General features: G+C 33.4%; 1 protein-coding gene across 1 annotated transcript in view; it reads right to left on the bottom strand.

Annotated features, from left to right (window-relative positions):
* Nucleotides 1-13,143, bottom strand: part of LOC149533855 (protein HEAT STRESS TOLERANT DWD 1-like) — a 122,835-nt gene that overhangs the window by 47,635 nt on the left and 62,057 nt on the right. The window contains exon 9 of the mRNA XM_089807168.1: nt 720-859. Within this exon, the coding sequence (XP_089663294.1) occupies nt 720-859 (140 nt within the window). The remainder of the gene's footprint in view (nt 1-719; nt 860-13,143) is intronic.

The raw sequence follows: 13,143 nt of genomic DNA, 5'->3' as shown, positions 1-13,143 counted from the left end.
TAAAAAGATAGAAATTGCACTTGGAATCACGTTTCAAAACTGATCAAATGGATTTGTCATAAGATGAAACTAGAAACATAACAAGAATCTGACGTCTATAATATAATGCAAAAGGAATTTCAACATTTTGGTCAACTAGGTCAAAGTTATAACATGTCAAACATGGCTTCCCAGAATTAGGTGCAACTACACAAATGTACAAAATAGTAAATGACCAACTTTGAGGGATTCAAAACCTAGTCAGACGAACTCTAAATGACTTGAAAGCTGAAACATAGGTTCTTAGGTATCGACACTAAACACTTCCAAGATAGCAAGTCATGAAACATTTTTGGGTGCAAGATATTCAATAGCAAACACAACCTCCTATCGCTATTTGACACTTAAGGTAAAAATCCAGATTTAACAATTGCTTAGAACAGGATCTTACAGAATAGCTCAGAATGGAAATTTAACTTCATGTGAACATTTAGACAAGATGAATGGAAGGTGTTAGAAGCATTGAACACCTCTTAGGCCTCAATTTGATAGTCGGGTACATGTGCATCAAAAAAGCATTTATAGGGCTCAATTTCTCAACGGTGCTCAAAATTTGGGCTATAATTTTGAGCGCCAACAGAAACAATGGATAGATCAAATACTACAATTATAACCAGATGGGCCACTATACAAAAAAATGTCCTTAGAAGCATAACAACCAAGGAGAAAGAAGAACTAACCTTGTTGAAGAGGATGATGATGATGAAAGTGTCAAAGATTGTATTGGTGAAGAAGGGGTTGGTCTCATGATGAAGAGGACATTGATCCAAGCACCTACACCAATGGAGCCTCCACAAAGGAAAACTCTCTTTGAGACCAACTGCAAAAGCCATGGAAAGGTATGTAAGGTAGTTATTGATTCTAGTTCTACTAAAAATCTTGTCTCTAGAGAAATAGTAGATAAATTGAATCTAGAAAGAATACCCCACCCTAATCCCCTTATGTACATTGTTTAACCAAAGGGAAACAAACATTGATAAATGAACATGCTTGGATAGATTTTTAAATAAAATATTATAAGGATAGAGTCCTTTGTGACATTATAGACATGGGCATTTGTCACCTTTTACTAGGTCATCCATAGAAGTATGACCTTAAGGCCAAACATGATAGTGTCATTAACAAATATCAAATCACAAAATATGTACATAAATATAATATTCTTTCCAACCCTAACCCTCACCAAGAGAAACCAAAAGAATAATTAGTTGTCATGGCAGGAGAACAAGAGATGTTGAATACCATCAAAGACTCTCAAATAGGGTATGCCCTAGTCCTCAAACCTAAGATGAAAGCAATCACCCAAGAAGTATCTAAAGAAGTAAAGGGTCTACTGTATAAGTACAAAGAGATACTTGTAGGAGATAATCTAGATGAACTCCCACCATTGAGGGACATCTGACACCAGATTGAATTCATACTAGGTGCTTCTCTACCCAACAACATTGCATATAAACTCACCCCTGATTAGAATGCAAAGTTATCTAGATAGATTAGTGATCTATTGGTAAAATGATTCATTCAAAAGAGTCTCAACCCTTGTGTAGTCCCTAGTGCTTTGGTCCCAGAATGGATGGCAAATGGAGATTTTGCACTAACTCTAGAGAAATCAATAAAATAACCATAAGGTATAGATTCCTTATACCTAGGATTAAATATCTTCTAGACCAACTTAAAAAGCATACTACTTTTCTAAAATATACCTTAAATCAAGCCATCATCAAATAAGGATGAGACTTGAAGATGAGTGGAAAGCAACATTTAAAACCATTGAAGGGTTATATGAATGTCTTGCCATGCCATTTAGTCTAAGAAATGCCCCTAGTACCTTCATGAGGCTGATGAATGAAGTCCTTCATTAATTCATAGGCAAGTTTTTGTTGGTCTATCTTGATGACATACTAATCTTTAGCATGTCCAAAGAAGGACACGTGAAACATTTGGAACTATTCCTTTAGAGGCTACATGAAAACAAGTTGGAAATCAACCTTGAAAAGTGTTCATTCATGTAGATAGAATAGACCTTTTGGGCTTTGTCATCTCAAAGAGTACCTTGAAGATGGATCCTAAAAAGGTTGAGGCTATCCTAAATTGGACAACACCTAAGCTAGCAGGGGACATTAGAAGTTTCCATGGATTAGCAAGATTCTATAGGAAATTTTTCAAAAACTTCAATTACATATGTGCACCTCTATTGGATACCATCAAGGGAGGAAAGAATACAAAGTTTCAATGGACACCCCAAGCATATGTATCATTTGAATACTTGAAAGGTAGGGTAGCATGATATCCAATCTTTTCAATACCTACCATTGACAAATTGTTCACAGTAGAAACTAATGCAAGTAACCTTTCCATAGGAGCAGTTCTCAGTCAGGAGGGAACACTGGTGGCTTTCTTCTCTGAAAAACTAAATGATGCCAAGAAGAAATATAGTACATATGACCTAGAACTATATGCTATGGTTTAGGATCTAAATAAATGGAAGCACTACTTTCTTCCTAAATAATTTATTATCTATACAGATAATCATGCACTAAGCTTCCTGAATAGCCAAGACAAGTTGAGTTGTAGACACATGAAGTGGGTTGAGTAGCTCCAAGCCTTCAAATTTTCAATCAATCATAAGAAAGGTACTACAAACAAAGTAGCATATGCTCTCAATAGGAGATTCACCTTGGCAGAAGAAGTCCAAGTGCAAAGCATGGGGATTGATACCCTTAAGAAGTTAAACAAAGATGATCCAAACTTTGGGGAAATCCATAAGGTTTTTTCTACATTATCTGATACATATAGCACAATATATTATGAATATTTGTTGCAAAATGGTCTATTGTTAATGGTGTAGGAGCATCTAGTCTTCAAGATATTAGAGATTATCCTTAGAAATATTTTAATTATTTAATGTAATTCCGTATTTTTTATGTGACATTCTATGTAATGGAATCAATGGTAATTCCTAAAGGCAATAAATGTAAAGTTGTCAAGAAAGTGAAAAACTATAAAGTTGTAATGCAAAATGCATAAAATATTGTCATGAAAATCCATCATAATTAAAAGATTCTAAGAAGTTGGTTCGAAAGTTTGTTGGGAAGTTGTAAACCACAAATTAAACTATAAAAACTTATGTATGGTCAAACCAAATCAAAATGGAAGGAAACATTCACATTTGAAACAAATTTGGATTGATTCTAAGTTATTATTTTGATTGGTTTTTCAATTTTGTGTTGGGTCTAGGTCCTATACAGCCATGTATATACTGGAAACCATATATAAGCTATACATTTTGATATTATGATGAACAACCTTCTTTTTGATTTTGGTTTGGAGTGATTATGTGAAGAAATTAATAAGTTATGAGCATTTTGGTAAAAGTTATTGTTTGTAGATTTGGGATTCCTTGACAATGGTCATGTTGCAGCGCTTGATACTGACAAATATGGAAGATTTGTGAACTCTAAATGGGTACATTGGAAAGATATGTGAATCTAGTTTTATTTCCATTCCAAATCCTTCCTCCAACTTCTACAACTTACTCCCACTTACAATTTCATGCTTTTGAGACCAAATATATATAATTTGGAAGCACATTAAACTCTCCAACCAACCTATAACTACCCATTAACACCTTTAAACCAAATTTTAAAAAGTTGACACCAAGTTGTAAAAGTTGTCATTACAATGTTTCCAACTTTTGAACAACTTTTACAATTATTATCCAAATGACTTGAAACTTTCCCTAAACCCTTAAAATATGATAAATATGAATTTAAGACTCCAATTAAATTATTTCCACTCTATTTTTATACATTTGAGTGGTTTTACCATACTTGAAATTTTTCAGGACCTTGTAGGTCACTATGATTTTAATGGCTTTTATACCCTTACAAAATAATTTGAATGAACTCCAATAGGTCCTTACATAACATTGAAACCATATTAAAGATAATATAAAATATGAATTTATCCATGAGACATAAAATGAATAGGTGACCTTGCACCGTACTCTCCAACTTTGAAATTTTTCCAAGTCGTCTTGGAAATGGGGTTTCAAAGATCTCTTCATCTTCACTTTTGGTCTTTCAATTCTTTTTCTTGAGAATATGAACTTGTTAAGAAAAAATTTATGTCCTCTCCAATATGATTTCTTGATCACCTACATTAAAATGAGCATAACAAAAAATTCATGGGCAAAAATTAATTCATTTGTATCAAAATCAATTCTAAAATTTGCATCTTTCTTCTCAAAGCTTCTTGACAACTCTTCCTTTTACCATCATTCTCATCATAAATCTGATCACTCTCTAATATTTGTTCATTATTATCCTTTATATCTAAAAATACTTCCACATAATCATTTTCAGCAATGTCCATCTTCATGGAGTCTTCAATTGGTTCAACATCCATATTAGATTCAATCAACTCTTCCTCTTTTGTTTCTTCTATAATTGTCTCTCTTTGCTCTTCCTTAAGTTCATTCTCTTTTTCCATATCTTTTTCAACTTGTTGAACCTCTAAAAAGTTAAATTCTTCATCTCCCTCACCATTTGCAATTCGGTGCTATAGGATTTTAAGAAGTGCCTCCAAATTCTTTGTATGCTCCTTTACTTCTTTTTCCAATATTTTATCTCATCTTGTCTTTTCTTCTTTCCTTCCTTCTTTAGTGAATCCACACCCTGAAATTTACCATGTATCAATTTCATAAATAAATCCACTTTGAAGAAAGTCTCTTTTACCTTCTTCCTCTTATCTTTGATATCTTTCCTTAGGCCTTTCTCCTCTTTTCTCTCTTGGCCTAGTCTCTTGGTATCTAGGTTCTCTCTCTTCAACCTGTAAAAGACAAACACACAACAACAAAATACCTTTTGCCTAGAACTTGTGGGCTCTAATACCACTTGTTGTAGAGAAGCCTACACACAAAGCCAATAAAGGGGATATTTTTGATCCCTTCACAATTCATTGAAATAAATTCCATGCTTAGACATCTCATGAGGAAAAAAAAATCACTTTCCATACAAGTTTACCAATACTTCACCATTTACATTGTCAGATTTCTATTCAAGAGTATATTAATCCTAACTTCTATTTCTGACCATTTCATGCCAAAAAAATTGGATTTGTTAAAAAGTACCCCTCCTAAAACATATCTATATTTGAGACTAATCCAATATAAATATTACAAGTTATGATCTCTGTACCGAGACCCATTTTTATTGTCATAAATCAGTAATAAAAATTCTAAATATCTTTCATAATACAAAATAAATTGATCCCAAACCAATTTCATAATAAGTATCACTGAATCTAGTCTCTAAAAATGTAATCCATTTAATTTTTCAATGCATAAATCATTATATGCATGCAAATCTATGCCTCCAACTCCATTGAAGATTTTTAAAAACCAATTTTCACTAAGAAATGTATAACTTCTACAAATCTCAATGCAAATGACTCAAACAAAATGTAAATAAAACTAGATTCACATATCTTTCCAATTTACCTATTTAGAGTTCACAACTCTTCCATATTTTTCAGTACCAAGTGCTGCAACATGACTACTATCAAGGAATCCCAAATCTGCAAACAAGCACTTTTACCAAAATGCTCATAACTTATTCATTTCTTCACATAATCACTCCAAACCAAAACCAAAAGGAATATTGTTCATAATAACATTAAAATTTTTATCTTATACATTCTTTCAAATATATACATGATCGTAGAAGACCTAGAACCAACACAAAACTGAAAAACCAATCAAAAAAATAACTTAGAATGAGTCCAAATTTGTTTCAAATGTGAATGTTTCCTTCCATTTTGATTTTTTTCAACCATAAATAATTTTTTATAGGTTAATTTTTGGCTTAGAACTTTCCAACAAACTTTTGAACCAACTCCTTACAATCTTTTAATCATGATGCATTTTCATGACAACATTTTATGCATTGTACATTACAGCTTTATAGTTTTGCACTTTCTTGAAAACTTTACATTTATTGCCTTTAGGAATGACAATTGATTCCATTAAATTGAATATCACATAAAAAATATGGAATTACATTATATAATTAAAATATTTCTAAGGATCATCTCCAATATCTTTAAGACTAGGTGCTCCTGCACCAGTTAAAAGGAGGACAACTTGCATTCCTAGATTCTCCATGGGGGAAAACTTGATCAAAGAGAAGCATTGTGGAATATTAGGAGGTCACTTTAGGATTTAAAAACTCTATAACTCCTAAATAGAAGCTATCATTGGACCAAGTTACCTACTAATGTTAGAATATTTGTTGAGACCTACACAATATTCCAAAGGGCCAAGTGGGTAACGACAAATCAAGGTCTTTATCAGTTCTTACCTATTCCAACCAAGCCATGGGACATTGTTAGCATGGTTTTTGTCTTAGTTCTTCCAAGGAAAAGACAAGGTCTTGATAGAATTTTTGTTATTGTAGATGGATTTAGTAAGATGCCTCATTTTCTTCCTTGTAAGAGCTCTAATGATGCTTCACACATTGCTAACTTATTTTTCAAGGAATTAATTAGGATTCATGGATTACCAACATACATTTTCTCAGACAGAGATGTGAAATTGCAAGGTCACTTTCAGAGGACCTTATAGAAAAATTTGGGCACAAATCTATCCTTTAGTTTTTTCGACCATCCATAAATAGATGGGCAAACTGAATTAGTCAACAGATTGTTAGGAAATTTTTAAGGTGTCTAATAAAGAAGCATGAGTAGACATGGGATGTAATCCTCCCTCAAGAAAAAATTTTCTTCAATGACTTAGTCAACAAGTTAATAGGGAAGACACCATTCCAAGTAAACTATCGATTCCATCCTAGAGGAGTCATGGAACTAGGAGATTTACCAATTGAGTTCAAAACTAGTGCACAAGATGAAGAATTCTTAACATGGATCAAACAAATTCATGACCAGGTTAGAGACATTCTGAATCAAAACACTACAAAATACAAATAGCAAGCAGACAAGAAAAAGAGACATGTTTCATTCAAAGAAGGAGATCAAGTATGGGCTTATCTAAAAATAGAAAGACTACCAAGGGGAGACACAAAATCGTAGATGAGGAAGATTGGACCCTGACAGATATTGCATAAATTTGGATAAAATTCATGTGAAATTTCATTACCTCCTACCATATCAATTTCTCCTATCTTTAATGTTTTTGATCTCACCCTTTTCAAAGGTGATGCAAGTAATAATGATGTAATGTGGGATGTTGATGAACAAGAAGAATGGATCAAGGATCTACCACCTAGCTAGCCACTTCAGTTGGAGAAAATTTTAGATTCCAAGGTGGTCAAAAAGGCAAGAAAGAAGAACTATATAGACTATTTGGTCAAATGGAAGGGTCTTTCAGACATAGATGCTACATGGATGAGTGAAGAATGCATTTCCAAGCATGGCACTTATATTCAAAAACTATCCTCAAATGGGACTTGATTTTTTCAAGAAAGGGAGTATGGTGTAGGAGCACCTACCTCTTCACTTTCCAAAGCATCTATCATTTCTAACATTTCATGAGTTGTACTCAAGGGCATCTATGCCTAAGAGACATTTGTAATGGGTAGAAATAGTTATCTAATAAATCAAGCCTATTTGTAAGACCTAGTCCACACTTGGTGATCTATAAACCATGGGTTTTTCTACCATGGTCATTAGGCACATCTCAGTCCTAGGATAGGGTAGGTGTGTGCTTAAGTTTCTAAATTGTCTGCTCAGTTAACATAGGGAATCCCTTTGTTAACCAACCCAACTTGATGAGTATAAATTTTATGTTGACATTCCTTCATTAATTGACCCAACTTGGTCAACACTATCTCTAAACTTGATTAACATTAGATGCTCAACACATACGAGGGAACTACCTCCAATGCCCAAGTGAGCTTAGTTGACAGTAACTGCTCAATAAAGGCTTATAGTTTCTCATTACATTTTACAAAATTTCACCCAATCACTTCCAACACTTCCAAATTTTGAAAATTGGTTGGATTAGTTGGGAAGTATCTTCAAATAGCACTTTCATGTGGGTGGAAGATAGAGAAATATAGAAAGAACGTAATTTTTTCATTTGAAACAATAAAAGATCCCATTTTTCCTTGTAAAATGTTACATTTTTGTAGTGTACAGACTGGTACAGATTGGCACATGTGAATGAATAGTTTATTTAGAATCCTAAACATATTCATAGAAGAATGAAAGTGGTTTCAGGGTTTTTAGTGCTCTACAACTAAAGTTATCAAAACTTCTTTCTCAGGTGCACCAAAACCCTCCATTTGGTGACTAGTTTTACTAAAAATGGCCCTCATGTAAGTTGATAAAATGCAAGTTAGGAAGATTTAAAATAAATTCCATGAAGGATGGGACATAGAAAGAAAGGATACAAATTTTTCTAGTAAGCCCTAGGCCAAACATCTCTATGTGTTTGGTGCAGTACAGTAGGTGTTGAAGTGGTGCAGGTACTTGGGGAATGAATAAAACCATTATAAAGGTGGACAATGATATCTTATATATTCCTACATGTTTCCCAGTTGATATCCTAACATATTCAATCACCTATTTAGGTACTTCCTTCATAAACCCTAGCAATTAAGCCTAAAAAGTAGTTTTTCTATCTTTAGTCTTTAGAAGGAAGGTAGGCTATTCAAACCCACCAATGTGAGTTTTTCAAATTTTTAAGAACCTTTCCATTCCCCTATAAACTCATAAGTTCCCATTTCGATCATAAACCAAATCTCTAGAGATTTTGTTCTTTAAGACTTAGTTGTGCTCTTTTGGGTGCCTAGGCCATGTTTTTGAGTAAGTTTGCTTCAAAGGTGTAGATCCCTCTCTTGACACTATTTTTAGGTGTTTGAACTAGTTCAAGGCCACACCACATCATTTTTCATAATTTAAGGGAGAGCTTTGCATCAGACGCCAGCCAAAGATGATTTTGTGGGTTTATCATACCATTGACGTTAGTCCGCATTGAAATATCGAGAACATACAAAGATGATTTGATGGGCTTGTCATAACATTAATAGCAATCCATGTTGAGATATCGACAATGGCCAAAGTTTTTAAAAATATGAAATATGCTCACTATATATCAGACTACTAATATGCTAATAACATCATTACTAGACATTTTTTATTGTTGACTCTTTTTTTTGGTTTTTGATAGATTGTTGTGCTAAAATTGTACTAGTGCTATTATTGTACTATTAATAGGTCAATAATCTATTCTATGAACCAATACCATCTTACTCTTTTTTATGATAACAAAACATGACTTGAGTCCTATCAAATATTAGTAAGTTAATTGAATTTTGAACTCTATTACTTCTTAAGTTTAAAGTGATTGGAAGATAGTTTTATTAAGTGACACACAAATTTGATGGTCTCAAAACATTAATTATATGACTATAGTTTGGAATCTCAAGAAATTTGAAGAAAAAGTGACTAGCATGATCAAGTATTCCTCTCATTGTGCTCATATGACTTTCACATCCTTTATATAATTAGTCTATCAAACATAGGATAACCAATGAAACCAAAATGTAAAACAGTGATGGACGAATTTATTCTAGACCAAATCTTATGTTGCAAATAATTGTATCAACACAGTGAATAGCATAGATTTTTAAAATATGGTATATGAGATAGTGGAAAATACAAGGGTAAGTATTTTTTTTTCATACCACACAATCTCCTTTTCTATTTTGAGGTGAGAGATTAAAATACTAATCTACGCATCAAAATTGGCAGTGATGTCTTTGATTTGGATAAAATTATTATAGTGATGTAACATACAAATTATAAATATAGTTAAATGAGGTCCTACAATCAAAATATGAATACTTGAGCAGTAACGGAACATGACATATACAAATATAAGAAAAGTGCCAAAACACTGTTGCAGTTGTAAATACTAAATTGCTAATTGCTAATATCAATACCAAAAGAAACATTACCTTCATTAAAGTAGTTGATAAATAAAAGGTTTCTAGATTAAATTCTAAGATTGTAGAGGGAGAGAATCGAATGGGTTCCTATTACACAAATTGAGAAGGAATCAGAGAGAAAATTATGAAAAGAATAAAGTAGGAAAAGATTACCCTTTAAGGGCAACTAGAATAACAACACCTATCAGTTTTACCACTTGTTGAAGCTCATATTGTGTTACACGTAGGTGAGAGGTGGACAATTTTAGCTGAATATAGAATGTAGCTTCAATATCTAGTACAAATGAACATCCCAATATCTTTATTATTAAGGCCATTTTAAGATGTTCACCTGGAATTAGGTCTCTTTTAGGCCTAAAGTGTTGAGTTAAAATCATGGAGGAAGAATAGGTTTGGGAATCTTGGTAGTTTGCATCCAAATGATAGAGAATGGGAGCTTGAGGGTCTATCCATTCCTAAAGTACTAAATTCTTGTTTTACCACTTAGTGGAGAGAAGTATACACTCAAGGGATAATCATTTTTGGATCTTATCACACAAATAGTTAAGGGGTTGAACTTTGAGTCTTACAGTCTAAAAGAGGGATCTATAAAGTTGTTTGCATCTTAATTGTCTTCAAGAACAATTGGGTTTTGAGTTACCATATCAAGGGGTATGAACCTAGTTGCCTATTTAAGCATGTTTGAGGGCCCATTACTCAAGTGTGCATAATCTAGTATGATTATCTCCTCATCACTACAAATAGGAGCGCATCATTTTGAAATGAGCTATAGAATAATATAAATAGGGTGAGGATAGGATATGTTTAGGCATGATGTGGTTATATAACTTGAGACAGAGCTTCCCATTAGCTATGGATAAAAATTCTATCATGAACCAAGTATGAATCTGGCCACACTAATAAAACCACCAAATAGACATTTAGTGAGGTTTGTTATAGGGTTATTGATAGCTCCATTCAAAAGGAATCCATTGTCACAAATCTTTAAAACATAGAGCACAAAATATTAACATAGCCTTACTAGATATGGAATTGGTTCCCGTCGGATAGGCATTGGACTTTTATCATTGTAGTTTATGATGGAAAGGGTGACTATCGCAAAAGAGACAAATACAACTATCATAAATTGGAATGAGTCACTGGCAAAGAGTTCATTTTCACTGTCCCAATTGTGACAAAAAGTTTTTTAAGGTGGGCCAACCACATGAAGGTGGAAGCTCATTTGGACCCACACACCCCCCCCCCCCCCCCCCTCCAATATCTAAATTGTACAAAAAAAGGTTCCAAGCCTACAAAAGTGACATCATTTTCCCATTTTCTAGTGCATGTCATTTCTCCATCACATCCAAAATAATATTTTGCCACTCTGAATCAAGAATGCATGTGCAGTTGCATTCAAATGTATGGACAAAAAATTGAGCTGATAAAACACAACATGATTACATATTTTCAATAGGTCTATTAAGTTTTTAAAATTATATATCATCATGAAAAATGTTTGTGATGGTCTATAACTTTAAATACCTAATTAAACACCTCTAACAAAAATGAAAACCTATTGTATTTTTAGCTATGCCTAATGCCATATACGTATGAATTGATATTGCATATTGAACTATGGTGTCCTTCTACATTACTTAAAACCAAGAGATTCACACAATTAGTTGTTATATAATCATAGGTTAATGTTGAGCTTCACTTAGTTTTGAGAATAGTTTAATATTCTCTACTAATTAGGGCCAACTATGTGAAGGTGGAAGCTCATTCTCATTTGCACCACCCCCCCCCCCCCCCAAACATCTAAATTCCCTGTAAAATCTTTAAGAAAGGATCAATCTTTAAATTACCTAGAATGTCCTCTTCACCTGCTGCTATTCTTAGGGAAAGTCCATCTTCATTTATCATGAGAAATTCATCACATGGGTACATCCAAGAATGTCCTCATCACCTCTTGCATAAAATGAATCCAATATTAGAAAATACCCCCTAAGAAATAATAGTTCAAGTGAAATAAACACATGAAAATGAGAGATAAAAAAAGGAATCTACTTATCAATAGGTGTTGTCACCGCATCTGTGGCCATACTATATATTGAGTGAATTTTATTATTTTTTGTTGTGCCAAAATCTCTCCATTTATATACATGCATGCATGCATGCGTGTGTGTGTGTGTGTGTGTGCGCACACACACACACACACACACACACACACACACACACACACACACACACACACACACACACACACACACATATACATATACATATGTATAAATATATGTATATAAATGCATACATACATATATACATACATATACAGGGATCACAAGGGCATGGCAATGAGATACAAAGATCACAAGGGCATGGAAACAAAATGCAGTGATCACAAGGGCACATACATACATACATATATACATGAGTGAATGCACCAAGTTGTGGTACCAAAAAGATGTCACGCAACTCAAATTTCTAAATGTTTAAAAGTGTGCACACACTTTGGCTTGTTCTCCACAAGCCCTAGGCTTGTGGATCCCAAGCCAAAGCGTCTCTGTGCTACAACATGTGTGTTCTTTTTAAAAACTCTATAAATGGACTACAAACTCATGGCCCATTCCATTTTCCCTTATTTCTTTGTGTCAGTTTCTTCTTTCCCCTCAACAACGTGCATGTAGTTTGTGGAATTTGAAGAATTTTCTCATTCTCCTCATCAAAATGCCTTCTTGTCACTGGAGATCAAGATCAATATTGTCAAGTATGTTTTCTACTCTTCTTTTTGCATTGTTTTGTATGTTTTTCTATTGTTTTGTATGTTTTTTAGCTTTTTCTTCAAATTTGTTTATTTATTTAAAATGCAATTGGTTTCTTATTAGGAAATGTGAATAATCAACCACCAAATCCCTAGCCTAATCAACAAAATCAAAATGAAAAACTCCACAAGATCAAAATCAAAACCCTCCACAAGAAGAGTAAGAAATTCTGCAACCTCCACCGATTGAAAGACCTCCTCCTAGAACCAAGACAATATAATGAATGAAATAAAAAGAGGAAAAAATGAATTAGAAGCAATCATTGGTAGGTTGAAATCTTGCGGGAAAACTAATCATGTGAGAGCATAATTGGCATCCTCCCTTGAGGC

The sequence above is a fragment of the Cupressus sempervirens genome, chromosome 10, assembly GCF_028749045.1.
Source record: "Cupressus sempervirens isolate cs-2001-9-10 chromosome 10, ASM2874904v1, whole genome shotgun sequence".
Classification (NCBI taxonomy): domain Eukaryota; kingdom Viridiplantae; phylum Streptophyta; class Pinopsida; order Cupressales; family Cupressaceae; genus Cupressus; species Cupressus sempervirens.
Note: the sequence above shows the minus strand (reverse complement) of the source record. Positions and strands in the feature narration are given on the sequence as shown.